The sequence below is a fragment of the Pagrus pagrus genome (genome assembly GCF_965226575.1).
Source record: "Pagrus pagrus genome assembly, chromosome: 15".
In the NCBI taxonomy this organism is placed as follows: Eukaryota; Metazoa; Chordata; class Actinopteri; order Spariformes; family Sparidae; genus Pagrus; species Pagrus pagrus.
This window is the reverse complement of record NC_140199.1, coordinates 20923643-20939747: the sequence shown is the minus strand read 5'-3', so window position 1 is coordinate 20939747 and position 16105 is coordinate 20923643. Positions and strand designations below refer to the sequence as shown.

Genomic DNA, 16105 nt, shown 5'->3' with positions numbered 1-16105 from the left:
CCAAGAAACTTACTGGCATTTACAGGAACACTTAGGACGATGCCAAGGGAGATTAATGTAGGGTATGTTATCGCAATGCCAAAGTTCACCAGGACGTTGAAAGCTGTTGGAAGAATCAAAATGAGAGTAGCTGCAGACTAAACAACGAGGCTGCCAAACCTCAAAAACTTGCAAAAATGATATTCATGGGTTACGTAATCATTACAGTATCATGTTAAAGGGTAACTCCACCAATTTTACGATTGAAAGTGTGTTTACAGGTCGAGGGAAATACTACTGCATATGTAAAAAAAAGTAGTATGAACCTTTTATGGCTCCAGGGGAAGTCTTATAAATTGCCTCCAGTGATGTAACTCTGTGGCCAAGTTGCATTATGGGTAATGTAGGCACTTGGTATTGAAAAGGAAGAAGAACTCATGGAATAAAAACAGCGATATCTCTGGTTCTGCGGCCTTTCGTGAGGACAGGCTGTTAACCAAACTCCATTCTAAAAGCAGGTGTTTTGTGGGTGGGTCAGGTACAATCGGCACACACTTAATCTACTCTGCAACATCATTAACTAACTTGTGATCAGGGGCGTGTCCAGACCCTTTTGACTGGGGTGGTCCAAGTGAGGCACTGACGTATGCAGGGGTGCCATGAAAGATGGCACTGGAATTGCATTAAATTGCCATTTCTCATATAGTTGAGTTACCCACATTACAGTGTCTCACAGTGTCTTACATTACTGTTTTATATCACACATATTTCGCCGTCACTTTTATCCAAAGCGATCTACAAAATAGTCCTGCCAATCACAACACACCAAAGACGGATTTAACAAACACAAAATAAAGCTTGCATCGTTTATTTTTTTAAGTCATCAAAAACTAACTGTATCTGGAATTAAGTGTCTTACTTCCCACTGGGCAGATAGCCAATCAAACGTTACAAAAATGGTGTGGCACTTGGGTTTTTTACAGAAAAGTGACGTATGCCTGCTCTCATCTCATCTTTTTTTTCCTACATATGCAGTAGTACTCCCAAGACCTGTAAACACACTTTAATGTGTAAAATGTGGTGGCGCTACCCTTTAATGCACAGCATTGCTTCATGTGTCATCTTTCCGTACCAAAAAGCAGGCCTGCAACCCCACAGAGGTAGGCCCAGGGGATGTCTGCAGGTGAGCCAATGTACTCCACACGTGTAAAATACAAGATGACCGGCACGAAACTGATGAAAACAAAGTTGGCGCTTCCAACGATGCTCAGAAAGAGTGCCGCCTCTCCGAATTTGGCACTGCCGAGGACCATCTTAAAGAGCACCTGAGGATAAACGGGGAGAAAGGGTTGTCAGTGCACAAACTCTGCCCCCTGGAGGAGCAGAGGGGTGTTACAGAGGGTGCACCTGCCAAGCACCTGTCATGTGTCTGGCACAGGGCCGCTGCTGTCTGTTTATCACATTAGGTATTGCAGACAGCAGGGCAGAGGAGGCCAGAGCCCCGTCAAAATATAGCTATCTGCCTCGTAACCTCCTTGATCAGGACATCACAGCCTGGGGGCCAGCTACCAAAAACTCACATATCACACGCTGCTGTCAGCTGGGTCTCACATTTCATACTCTGCTTCTCTCTTCTGCCACCTGGTTACATAAGTAGGCGGGAACTAGTCCAGGACTTCTTATGTAAGACCGGTCTATTCATACATATGTTTTAGTTATTTTTACATCTTTTTGTTCGGGCTCCAAATGACGGAGTCACAACGAGGGAGGTAAGGTGAACACATACCTTGTAGAGCGCTGACATCGAAGCAGAGGCCACCACAAACGTAATGCCGATGACCGAGTGGCTGTGGAATCCATCGGCGTAGGTCATCATTACAATGCCTGCTATGGCCAAGATAGCAGCTACGATCTGTGGGGAGAGGGAAGGAAGCAACATCAGAGAGTGACGGATGGACGACATGCTGCTCGCAGCGTGGAGATAAAGCCGTGCAGGGACGCCAGCAGGCACACGCGGCGGCCTCCACTTGGTTATTCGCCGCAGAAATCACAAGCCTCGCAGGACAGGGCTTGTAATGGCATAATTAACATGTTGGTTTTATTTCATTGTGAACAGACGGCTCATTTGGTTGCCACGTTTCCCCTCACACTCACAAATGTTCCCGGATTCACAGCAAGCGCTCCCAACACGGGACAGGCGGCTTCGACAGCGTTGGCTTCATTGTCTGACATTGATTTTCGTTACACTGCCTTCATGTTTACAAACCAAAGTCCCCCCCACCTCCCCCTCGATCCACCAATCCACACCTCTGACACACACTCCCACTGCACGCCACTGCGATTATCACAGCTTCAAAAAAAATCAAACCATCTGTTTCATCCCGCTCACAACTTCAAGGAACTCTGTCATCCGTGCTTTATAACATTTGTCTTTGCTACATCTTAAAGGGCATTCATTCATAACCGTGCGTGCCCTGGGCTGAAGAACAGCGATAGGGGACAGGGTGCAGTCCAGCTGAGTGGATTAGCTCTGCATTAAGGAGGTGTCAGGAAGATAAATGAGCCGTGTGTTTTTGCTGGGCCAAAGCCCTTGGGCACCTTTGGCAAAACGGCTCTTTCTGCACTGCAGGCCGCCTGTCAGTCACACACACAAACACCTTGCATTTCTCGCGACGGACTGTGCGCTTGCAAGGTCGGCGACCCTGCGTGTGTCGGTGCTTTAGCTTCTCGAGACGTTTCGGCACAATGCGAGGGTCAGAGACACCTGCACATGGAGTAGCTTATGTGATTACTGTGTTATTACCGCAATGTGTGGGCGTGGATTAAAACTGCGCCTGACTCCCTTTACGGCTCAAAAATCCAAACTCGAGTCACACACAAACCGAAAGGCTCTTCAGATTTAATAAGCTACTGATCTGCGCTGCCCGTTCTCACCAATAAAACTGAGCCGTCTTTTATATGTACATCTTTATTTAACAAGGATGATTTAGCATCCTCCATCTTTCTCTCTCCCCCCCCCCTTCACTTTCATGACAAACTCGTCCAAGATCCCCTGCATTGCTGCAGACATCCAAACACTGCAATCCCCACCACCAAGCGAGAGAGAGAGAGAGAGAGAGAGGAGCAGGATTATTACAGTATTTGTCTCTTACCAAGGCCTTTCATCACACATAATGGGGGTGGGGAGCAGGGGTATGCACGAGGGAGAGATGGGCTGCTCGGGAGCACGTGAGAGGGAGAAAAAGAGGGGGAAATCCATTCTGCAGAGTGCAGGACAGGCTGCAGATGTGAAAGCATCTGAGGAGGTGCAGCGGGGGAGGAGATACCTCAATTCACAAAGCTAAAGCCCAGCTACTCCTCTACTTGTCTCCTCTCATGCGGGGTAAACCAGTGAACAGGCACACACACGCAGACACACACCAGGAGGCACTTATGAATGACACATTTCTGCTTTCACACAGGTAACGCGCTCGCTACTCGACCGCGCCGTGTGTGTAGCTCACGCGTTGGATGAAATCCAGCCGTTTGGGGGTTACAGACACAGGCTTATTTTGTCATCATGAGTGAACTCCTGCACAACAGAGGAGAGACGCACAGTCCAGGACACAGGAGATAGTGGACTTCTTTCTCTCCATCAAGCAAAGAGAGACACGATTTAAAGCCCGAGGGCAAGTGAAGGTCATCTTGTTATCTCTCTGTTAGTGAGCCCTTTGCAGCAGCAGTGTATTTGAGGTAAAGAATGACATATTGGTAAGTCAATATTAGTAGATGATACTGACAGATAATGTAAATAGCACAGCAAACACTTGGTCTTTGTCAATGGCTCCAGACCAGACAGTCAAGGCCCCCTTCAAGGGCTCGCAAGATAAACCGAGATGCTGAGATTTTTTACAGGACAGAAAAGAAGAGAGAACATACTTATGCTGCACAAAATCAGGTATATTTCTGAAAAATGAATACTTTTGCCTCTGAACATGTTCAAATTTAATCAGTCTGGGAAGAAAAAAATCCCTCATGAATCAGATAATCAACATGTTACAAGGTTGTCAGTCAAGTCTATAATACAGATATTAAAATCAGCCTCAGAAGTCCAGTAATGGTCAAGCTCCAATAACTGAACAAAGCCGATCGGAGACTGTTGTATTCAAGATAAAGGGGGTGATCAAACATTCAATTAAAAGATAAAATCATCTCATATTATAGTTTCCAAAAACCAAAAGCTGCACTGATGATATGTAACCTAATGACACATGGACGATTGGTGGAAAATGTGAGTCAAGTCAATTAACCAAAGTCTCAAGCAAGTCCCAAGTCATTTTTTCTTGGGCAAGTCAAGTCCCAAGTCTAGTCACTTTCTTCCATACTGAAGAAACTTCACCTGGGTAGGGTAGGCAAATTAAAATGATCCTTCTTGGGAATATCTACAGTCAAAGTAACCCTAAAAGTTTTTCAGCTCAAAAGCTATATTTAACAAGATCTGTGGCACTCTTTTTTTATGCAGGTCCAAATGACTTCTAGATGTGACAGACCTACATTAATACTACACAGAACCAAAGATTCGGTTGCAAGAAAGTGAAAACTAGTGGAGACAGATTTGTCATTCTTTAAAAATGACTTCCTGTTATTAATTTGATTACTGTAACCATTCAGCAACAGCTATGCCAAGTTTCCTTAGTGTCTCTTGGATATTCAGGACACATTTCAACCCAATCCAGTGATCGATCAGTGAGGTTTAGAACACAGAGTGCCATTTAAAGAATTCCTAACTTAAAAAGTATTTGGAGTGCAGCTATAGGACTTTGCAAGGTCCTGTGAATTTAATAGAAGTTTCAACATGTTGTTATGTTGTTGTGAATTCAAGCTGGAAGTTTCCACAGGTGTGTAGCCTGAAGGACAAATCATTATTTTACTATCCACCTTACTGTTTGTGGCCTGTGGTTGACTCTTCTCTAAAAATACAGCAGCAACGTTTCCTATCAGGAAGTTAAAAACTGTACATAACAAGACTCGTACACACAAACACACAAGTCTGCACAGCTTTTCTTGGGGGGACTTTACATTGACCCTAACCAAGTTATGCCTGACCCCAACCTTAACCTAACCTCAATTCTTACCTTCCCCCTAAACTTAACCAGGACCTCAGAAATCATGTTGCTGCATTATGACTGGCCTTTGATCCCCATAGGGAGTATTATTCCTGACATGGTAGTGTGCCAGACAAGGTCCCCAGTAGGTAACAAAAATGTACACGCACACACAAACACACAAACACACACACAAAGGCAGATGGACTCACCCTGACCCCCATGAAGCGGTCTCTGAGTACAATCCAAGACAGCAGGAAGACAAAGGCCTTGTTACAACAGAAGAGTGCTGACACGTCTGTTGTGTTGATCTTCCTGAGGGCCTGCAGGTACAGGTAGTTGGTGAGGATCCACAGCAGGCCAAACGGAGCCACCTTGGTGAAAAACACCTTGGGTGTCAGCCCGTCATCCCCAAAAAACCTACAGCACTCCCTGTGCAGAGACACAATGCAGAGCAGAGCGTTAGCATATTGAAAATGTGGTATGACTCATTTCAGAATTGATAAAATTATTACGGTCTGAGACCTCAATCAATATTCATAAACATGAGCAGCTCCGTCTGAACAAATAACACCAGAGAGACCACGGAGCAATAAGTGTGAAAAGTAAATCCCATTTTAACAGTTACATCTCAATGAACTTTGCATCGCAGTACCTGTGGGACCAACTCTACTCTACTGGAGAAATAACTCATTATTTACCTACACAATCAGACCACCAGGATGCATTTAGTTAACTATTTCTGAGCTAAAGTTACAGTTAATGAACCTGAAGTATTTACCTCCTCCTCAGGTGTTTTATTTACTTCTCTGCCTATTTCTGGTTATGCTCGAGGGCGCAAGCACAAATCAGGACAATATGTCGTGTCGAAGAAATGGAACTGAAACAATATCTTAAACCATGTCCAAAAGATCTGAGATTTTATAGTTTTACTGTGACTAAAGAAAAAAAGTTTCTTTTGTCTTCCTCCTTTGTCAGCGTTACTTGACAAGACTCTCAAAGTTCAGTCTCTGGGTGAGTTCCATATGCGTGCAATGCTGGAGGCTCCAACGTGTCAATATTTTATAAATACACGTGGGACACAGACAAATAAATGTTTCTGGTTCTTGTGCATATGTTACCAATCTCTGGAAAGGTAGCGATGACTCATTATATAAGGAATCATAGCCAGTTCAGTTATACTTTGGAGACAAAACTCGGTTCTTGTGTATGTAAATGATAGTCCACACCAACAGAAGCTCCTCTCTCCCACAGAAAACACTGCACATGAAATGCCTCGTCAGTAATCCTGCCTTTAATTCCATGACATTGTGACATCACACTTCGTCACCATGTCAAACATTTGCATAATTTATGCCAAGCAGCTAGAATTGATTTTGCTCTGTTGTTGTTAGCGGTGCTGGGTCAGGCATGTGTGAGCTGACCAATCCGAGGAGGCTGTGTACTCGGGAAGGGGGGCCTTAAAGAGACAGGAGCTAAAACAGAGGAAGAATACAGTGCTGCAGCGCTGGGCAGTATGAGGAAACTGATGTGTTTTGGAGCATTGAGGCATGTAAACCTATTCTAGTAGTAACCCAAAATAAAATGATGAACCTGAAAAATAAGCATCATATGTCTCCTTTATGACTGCGCTTTATCTCCGTCTTGAAGAGGTTTAACTCCACACATATTTCAAATAGATGAAAATGCTCTTAAATAAAAGCAGACAGACTAACACTTTTGGCCTGACAGTCAATTTGACACACTCGATGTAATGTGAGAGAGAAACTGAAACCATAACATTATGCATCAGTATCAAAATAACTGATTGTGATCCTGTCCACGTTGCTATTTGAAGTGTTCTTCCCCAAGTCAAAATATAGCAACGCTGCATTTTTTGAGACTCTCTGACTGCTGCTGTTTATGTTGTTCTTTGAGTTACACAGTTTATCCCAAAAGCATCTGGCCCCGGCAAAGTGATGAAGCAGCAATAAATGTGGAGTGACAGGTAGCACATTGGTTCTGCCGGATACTGAGGAGCGGGGAGCTAAGTCTGCACTAAAAAACACACAGCTCACACTCCCTTTATACACACAACACCGATTCACTGACAATCACATTAAAGTCGATCATCACTTCATTACAGATTCCTGATACACCACCCTCAAATCCAACTCAATAACAGTTGAGAGACGTGTGATTTTGGAACGATCCCAACGCCCACACTCACACACTCACAGACTTTGATGAGCGCTCCCGGTAAGTCTGCGAGGGGTTAGGACTGACCCAGTGTTAAATCATGATCATCATCAAACTGTGCTGAGGAAGGTGTTATGGAAGCAGATCTTAAAAGAATCTAGCTCTAGCAACTCCTGGAGGTAGACTCCCAGGAACTGCATTTCAAGTCAGAGTATTTCAGATTAGGAGGTCGGTCTCTGGTGCTAGACATTCTTAAGAACCTCGACATCATTTTGATTTGGTGAATAATCACTTACAAGAAGGATCAGACAATGTTATATGATTGTATTTCAATGACACTTTTGTGGTCTATTGTATTCAATATGTTAATCTATAACACTTACAAAGGTTTCACAACTCAGGGTCTACTTTTTAACTTTTTATCCAAGCTTTTAACCACATCTGGTCTACTTCCTTCATGGTTTGCTCAGTTAAAGGCGCAATATGTAAATATTTTAGTCAAAAACATTCTAAAATCAGCAAAAATTACCAACAGAATGTGAAGAAATAACAGTTGTGATGTTAACATGTCTATGTATTGTGTTGTAGAGATATCTAGTGAAGTTAGCATGCTAACCAGCTAGCCCCTGTGCTAAACACCAACTCTTCCCCGGGGTTCCGATCTCCCTGTCTGGACCGCTAGCTGCACGGCCAACTGAGCTAACGTGCTAATGGAAGCTATAGTTGGCAGCAGTTAGGAGTTAGTCTAATGATATGCACCATATTTGTTTTATGTATTGCCCCTTTAAGCAACTCAACTGAGCAATCTCCAAGCCTGTAAGATAAAAGGCTTGTGAGTGGACCTTGAGTTAAAATGTATTTATTTATTTGGACAAACTGCGAGAATAAAATGTAATGTTTAATTCATGAGGTCATTAAAAAAGTTTTTAATTATTATTAAGTTTCTTTTGCCTTTAAATGTATTTTAATCTAGTAATAACTGCTATTATTAACACATTGTGATGATAGTAAGTATCTAATGAAGACTTATGATTAACACTTGATACAAGGACCTTAATTACCCATTCCCTTCCATTGAAATCAAAGCATGAACAAGTATAAGGCACATCGTCCCTAACGTCAGCGTCCCTCTTGTGAATTATCTCTCATATCTATAAGGAGCAAAGTCAGCTTTTACCATTAACATGTCAGGTCCTTTGCCTCTACCTGGGCCACTGTTTTATAAATAGAGACAGGACAGCTATTACAAATGTCAACTGGTCTCTATTTCTCCGCATTGTCTGAGATCCACCAGCAGCATGCAATTTAAATAAACACAAAGGAAACAGAGCGTTTGATATTCGGAGCACATCGGCTCCGGGCCGAGGAGAGGGAGCCCCAGATCCTCATGTAAGCCCTCAAAAAAGGAAGAATTACATCACAGATGTGCAGCAGAAATACAGAGCCTACCCGCCTCCCACCACACTTCCACACCACCACCCTCTTTGTCTCTCTGTGCTAGAGTAGCACAGCAGGTACCAGAGATAAGACTTTTGTCTAAGGACCGTTTCCACTGTGAAAGCACTTCTAACACACTTAGGATTACAGTCTTTCTGTTTGCTGCGGCAGCACAACAAAAGATGGCATGGGAGCGTGATATTTCGAAATGAGGGGCTATTTCTGGAAATCAAATATGAACGTGGAGTGACTGTGCATAGCCAACCAGCAAACATGGAAAGATAAACAACTTCAGCCCTTTAATTCTGAGAGTGCTGCTATTCTAATTTTAAGCAGTTGGCCAAACAGACAAAACCTCCGGTGTGTGTTCCTCATATAGAAAGAGTGTAGTCAAGGTAAGTAAGTGTGTTGGCTATTTAGAGGAAAATGTACCTTGCACTGCAGCTGGGTTTGTGAGAGCTGATGATCACGTGATCTTGCAAAGCAATAGTCAGGCTGCAAGTTATGCGCTTGTGGCCGAACACGCAGGCGCTGAACCACTGGCAGCTACGGGCGTGGTTTAGGTGTGATGACCAGCGAGAGGTGACGTTTGAAAATTGCGGTTAGCATCAATGCTGCTATAGCACCTGTTGTACTTCACTGAAAGATGAGCAAAGAATGGCACTGAAGGGGTTTCGTGATAGAGAAGATGTTTCCGCCATTCGTTTGATTTACCAACTGCCTCTGCCGGTGGTAGAGGCTCCTACTGCTGATCTGACTTGTTGAAGCTATCCCGATAGACGGTGATAGACAGATGGTTTGTCCAATCACCTGCCATGTATTTTTCTAAAGTGTCTGCCCTTTTCCAACCAGTGTCTAGCAGCACCTTCCCAGATGGTTCTGCATAACAAACCATCTGCTGCGTTAAGGGAAAATACCCCTGAGGGCAAACTACTAAATATCATACATCTGTGATGTTTAATGTTGCTTTGTGGCCTCTTTATTGTACCTTTCATGGATTTATTCTGTTGGATATTTTTTGATGATCCGACTTGTGACCCCCTCTGTCATGATTTGGGCTTTTCCTGTTTTATCTTGTAGATTATATCCTCATATGTCATGTTTTACGTACCACTTCCTGTCTTTGTCTGTTTTCCCGCCTTTTCTCTGAGTACACCTGAGTTTCATTTGTTCACTAACTCTTGTGCATTTAGGTCTGTCTTTTTCCCTTACTCTGTGTCAGTTTGTCTGTTTCACCACGTCAGTCCTGTGTTCTCTGCCCTCGTGTCCTGTATTGTTCCTGGTGTTTCTTTGTTTGCTCCTTGTGTATTTTCTGCAGTCCTACCTGTGTTTCTTCCAGGTTTGTTGTCAGTTTTGTATTTCTCTTTTCCTTGCCTTCTGTTATTTGCATTTTGGATTGTGGATGGTTTTAGTTTTTCGCCTGCCTCTGTGTCTGTGTTTGGGTCCTTTTTTTAGAAGTGAGAAAACTTCAGCCAAAGAGTGATAGTGAGTAAATGGCCTGAAGATGTTAAAAAAAAAGCAACATTTACATGAGAAAAAAACAAGGATTAAATGAAAGACTAGAAAAAACAGCATTTTGAGTAGAAGAAATCTTCTCTACCCAGGTTGGGAACCACTGCATTCCTCAAAGGTCCTTACAATATGTGTCTGAGTATTTCAGCTGTGGGTTTTATCTGTACAAAGAAGAGCAGTGAGGCTATTTGTTATCAGTGGAAAAAAAAAAACCTTCCCCAAAATGATTTCTGCATTCTGGTCCATTGAGGCTGCTGCTGATTGATAAAATGACTTTCTTTTCTCTGATGTGAAATGGCATGATTGTTGAAGTCTGTGCATCATCAGTGAGTGTAGACAGAAAACAATTCTCTTTCACTGTAGTTGACTTGACATTTACTGTTGATATTTTCCTCTTAGTCATTTCTGTTCACATTACGGCATGTGTATTTGGCTTGTTAGCCATGACATTAAGAAAAAACTATTCTAAAAACACTTCAAGCAATTAAATAAACCAAAGTATTAAAGTGACTAAACACTGACAGCTTCTTCTTAAAGGTTTGGACATAGTGTGCTGTTAAGTTGACCCCTACACATTGAAATTCTTTTCTTTTCCTCTCCCTGTGGCACTCTGTTTTAAAAAGTGCTATATAAATAATGTTTACTTGTTTGCTTTTGGTGCAGTGACAGTCTTCTCACCTGAATCTCTGTCTGGGCGTCTGCCTCTCTGGACTCTTGCACAGGTGGCCAATGTAATAGAGGGGGAAGAAGAGGCAGTTCCAGGTGGTGGCGAACCAGGTGAGGGTGAAGGGGGCGTCAAAGTGCTTGAAGGTCAGCTTGGCCAGCTGGGTGGACCCTGCCCAGGACGAGCACACGCACATCACCATGGCGACTCCCCACAGGGCCTTGCGTACCTGGACAGTTGTTACTCTGATGCAGCAGTGGAGCCTCCGTCTGCTGGAACCGGCCTCTGCTCCAGCCGCACCGCCGGTCGACTGTGGGTCTGTGGTGCCCACCACATTCTCCCTGGTGCGTTCTTCTCCTATAGACAGACACACACACGCACGTTAATATTGACAGCTGAGCTTTTTTTATGATCAGGAATAGTTTTTCCAATCTTGCTTCAACTAAGGGAATTTTGTTGTACAGATTTCTTGTCCATTCCAGTGGACACCATCTGCCTCCACCCACAAGTGGACAGCAGGAGAGTCACAGTCCCTTTTTCAGCAAGCATGGCTGACCATGAGGCAAGGAGGAAGTGTAAGGCACATTTTAATCTATTGTTATCATACATAATTTTGTTGGAACTGTGTTTGAAGTAAACATGAGATGTTTAATTACTTAAAATAAAATATGTTAAAGATTTATGGATTTTACTCAGGATGTGAATGTCAATTAACTGCTCTGGATCGGTTTTCTAATGATAAAAGCAGCTTATATTGCATCCTATTGTTTATGTACAATCAACTAAGGAGACTTGTTTTTTGAAAAAGGTCTTGATATTTTCTCTATAAGGTGGTGTCTTGTGTTCAGATTCACCGTCCATTGGAATGGACAGACAAAATAACCCATAAGAAAGTATTTTAATTATTTTTCTTAATTGCCAATGATTTATGAGCGTATTTAGAGCAGAAATAAACCTATTACAGCAATATTGTATTTGTGTTTGGAACATAATTGGCTTAAACCATTCTGATCAAGCACAATTTCAATTTAAAAAAGAAAATATATCATTTTTCTATGTTGGATATCTATGTTAGTTGGGTCTTTTCTGAACAAGTGACAGCATATACAGGACAATCTTCTATCTGTGTGCTGGACTTCAGGTCATCCGTGTCTTGACATCCTTTTCCAGATAAAAATAGCCACTTTCCCAGTTTAATTGAACTTGAAGGTAATCAATCAGACATCTGAGTTAAAAATGTGGTGATCAAGTGTGACAGGCTGCAGCCTAACAGAGGACGAAAGAGGGCAGATCTGATATCCAATCCAAGACGACCTCTTCTCCACCTCACGAGTTACAATGACGTGTGTGTGTGTGTGTGTTTGTGCTCGCCCGAGCACACAGAGGCGCGCACACAGCAACACTTAACTTTCTATTGCTCCTGTCACAACCTGATAGCCACCATACTTCTTCAATAATGTGTGAATTGTAGCAAAGTGTTGACGTGCTGTTTTCTGTCCCACTCACTCCCACTCTGTGCTTCAAAACTGATTCACTTGCCAAGGTCATTTAGTTCTCTTGAATCATTAAACTTTCTTTATGGATTTACTGTCTACTCCATGAAACAAGTCAGTAAAAGGTGAATAATTGTGTGTGAATATATGAAAGCTAATAGGTTTAATAGTTTAAGTCCTCTGTGGAACATTTATTCTGCAGACAATAGATACATAAATCATGCAGCAGATTTTCATTCGGACAGGTTATCTGCATTAGATAACCAAGGACATCAGCGTTATCATCAGCAAAGCCCTAATAAATCAGAGCCAAACTGCATGACCACAACAAGAACCCCGGATCAACTGTTTCATAATGCTTGTATAACATGCACCATGCATCTTCTGCAGCTTCCAGCGAGTAAAAAATGAGGGATCTCTCTAATGGTGCCTCCAGAGGTAATGATGTGCCGCAGGGAGCCTTTTGCCGATTCATCTGCACTGAACACTGCTGACTAGAACACAGAACGCACTTCTAAAAGGCCTCAGTGAGACAAGAATAAATCTAAAGTTGGACTTACAATGTGGAGATTTCTGTGAGACGGCATCGACAGGAAACTGGAATGCACTGTTGGCATCATGTCCGTGTGATTTGTGTAATCAGAGGGACACCTATTGTCTGACACAACCGGCTTGCTACATATTTTACAAAAGAGCAGCATAAGAGGGTGTCCATCATGCCCAATGAGGCGACTCATTCTTCCTGGGAGAGCTGCCTCTGACCTTGTCAAGTGGCCTCATCATATCACAGAATAACTTCCTGATGACTATCGCCTCCTATGCTAATGCCCCCAGCTTCCCCAGGCTCTCCTGTGAACGCACATTAGAGTCCTATCTCTGTTTATCTACTGCCAAAAAAAATAAATAAACATGTGATGCAATTAAGATGAAATTATGCAGCATTATTTGGACATCCTGAACGAGGCTCCCTGCTGCTGCACAAGCACCTAACAGCTCTCATGAAAGATGATTCAAGATCATTGTCTGGTTACCTCAATGAAGTGATGAATCAGCAAAGGCCAGGAAAAGAGACAGACACAAGTGGATGTCTGTCAAAGTCTCGTGCGCAAGGGTGAGAATTAAGTTTCTCTATTCTGAGCTCCGAGCCTCTTTGTCTTGTACTGAAGGTCATCTCTTGTTTACGATGTTCAGTTTTTTGTCCTTTCTGGGCCTCCGTCCCACATCCCGTGTTGCTGGCCACTGCTCTGTACTGCAGCACAGTTTAATCTTCCAAATGCAGTGACGGGCCAAGCCAATCAGCCCCCAGAGAGCCACCAGGGCCCAGCTAAGCATTTCCAGCTCTGGCACATGTGAACACACTTAGGGAAGTGTCATGACAACATTAAAGTGATTTCATATTCCTGTCACACAGCCCGCACTTGTCAATGAAGCTGTTACTAGACTCAGAACATAATACATTCTCTCTCTTATTGAATTTGATAAATTATTAATTAAAAGCGTCTTTGATTAAATGCTGAGACTTCAATGTAGATTCGTGTGATAACCACTGAAGCACTTACTCAATTATTCAGACGTGAAGTACATTTTTTTCTTTTTTACATTTAGCCTGACGCTGACTAATGATACTGTATCAACCGGAGATGAACAGTATGGAGCACTGCTGGACTCATCAGTGTGAGAGCTGGGTCAGTAGAGTGGCTTCTGTGCTAATGACATTTGAAGCCATTACTACCACGACTCACCAAGAAAGAGTATCCTTCCTGCTAAATGATTAACTGAAAGCTCTTAACCTCATCAGATTATAATCAAATGTCAACCGTCAAGGTCAGGCCATGGCACAAAGATGACTGTAATAAGCCTGCAATGCAAAATTTAGTTTGATTTAGTTCTGATTTATCAAATACATCATGATTAATCTCAGCCTTTTAAACCCTAAAACAGCTGTAGTTGGTGCGGCTGTAGATTACTGTATTAGCACAAGGGCTGGTTAATTAAACAAAGTATTATCGAAATCGCAATGTGGCCAAGACAGACAAACAACAACATCTAAATCAGAGAAGTTTTTTGAAATTTTTTTGATAAAGGTAAAACGTGTGACGAAAAAGCATTTTAATGAAGTACTGTACTGCTGCAGAGATGCCCTGACCCACAAATCATGTTCTCCAGATGTAACAAGACATTTCTGCTGGGTAAAACCCCCCAACAATCTCACATCTAACTGTAAAGTAAGGAAACTGTGTCTGTCTGTCTGTGACTTGCACATTTCGAGAACTATTCATCCCATCTACTCAACATTTAGCAGGTTTGTTGCTGAAGATCCAAGGAAGTGCAGTGTCGAATTTGGTGTAATTTGGACACGTGACACATTTTTAAGTAAACAGCGGACACTGCTCACGTGATCTAATGGGGAAGCAGACGTAAACAAAATGAAGAGAAGCGCGATGCAACAACTTGCTATGGTACTGTGTTCCAGTGAGAAAAAAAAAACAAAAGCAGAAGGTTAAATGAGTGAACAGATGCAGTCAACGCAGGTTTTCTATTGAAGGTGAGATTTTAAGTTTCTCTCAACAGTAGAATGCTAGCTAACATTAGCCTTAAGCGCTAGAATGTTATTGCTGCTCGCGAGCACCGTCAGACACTCCGGGATGCCTCTCTTGGTTGTTGATTTCTGGCTAGGGAAGCATGGATGTAATCATCCAGATTTTAAATCATGAATATCACACATGTTTGATATTGTCGGGGCGGCCATGATGAGTCTGTGAGCAGTTTGGGAGGCTTAAGACTGGATCTGTAATCCCCTCACATTACCAGACAATCTGTGCCTAACAGCATGATTTGAACAGGCACTGCACTAGTCATCATGATTCTGAAAATACAAATTGTGATGCTAAAATGATCATTCACACTCATTGTGAATCATATCACAATCTGAATATCTTTTTTTTTACCATATCATGCAGCCCTAATTAGAGAATTGCTGATTTTTGAATCTAGATTAAAGTATCAGCACTCATTCAACACATTCACTGTCAAAATGCACTTAAATCATCCGTAGAGGCATCTGTGAAATCACTGGCGACGGGCAGAAAGTGTTTGGCATCCTCGTAGGACCAGCTTCGGATCCACTCTGACAGCCATGTATTGCTTCTCCTTGTTGCCTGCTCAAATGTATTCATCCCAACCACTCAGCTAAAATAAAGCCTCCTAACACCATGGAATTCAATATAAAAGGTACCGGTGGTCTAAAGAGTAAAAAAAAACAATAAGATTTTAACCCTGCTGGGTCACTATCACAGCAAACTATATAACACTTTCTTAACTGAACTTTTAGGAGAAAAATCCACTTGTTTTAGGGTGTCTCGATAACTATGTGTCAAAATCTATAGATGTCTTGTAACCACTAAAGGCACAGTAAATCAATCTTTATCTTATATGCTAATTTGTCTGCCTCTGGTCTTTAAGTACGCTGAGCACCTCATGGGCCGGGCATTGAATATACGTCCTGTTCCCAGCATGCTCGAAACCCCCCTGACTGGTGTGGAGATTTATCTGGCCATTAACTAGCCAGTATTCCAGTTTTTCCTCCATTTCCTCCATGCATCCCTGCTCATTCCCACTCCCGCTCTCCTCCCTCCCCCTGCAAACTCTGCAGTGCAGATCTCTCCTGCTGATAGCTGCAAATCCCAAACGTGCCAGCAGAGCCCTGCCTGACTGCTTGCTCTCACACTTCACAGAACCTGGCTGTGACAGGCCGAGAA

General features: G+C 42.7%; 1 protein-coding gene across 3 annotated transcripts in view; it reads right to left on the bottom strand.

Annotated features, from left to right (window-relative positions):
• The window catches only part of slc35f3b (solute carrier family 35 member F3b), a 59365-nt gene that overhangs the window by 3181 nt on the left and 40079 nt on the right, over window positions 1-16105 (bottom strand). For all 3 annotated transcript variants that reach the window (XM_084375679.1, XM_084375680.1, XM_084375681.1), the window contains 5 exons: window positions 10869-11211; window positions 5276-5495; window positions 1766-1891; window positions 1112-1304; window positions 14-103 (listed from right to left, as the gene is read on the bottom strand). In XM_084375679.1, coding sequence (XP_084231805.1) covers window positions 14-103; window positions 1112-1304; window positions 1766-1891; window positions 5276-5495; window positions 10869-11211 — 972 coding nt within the window. The remainder of the gene's footprint in view (window positions 1-13; window positions 104-1111; window positions 1305-1765; window positions 1892-5275; window positions 5496-10868; window positions 11212-16105) is intronic.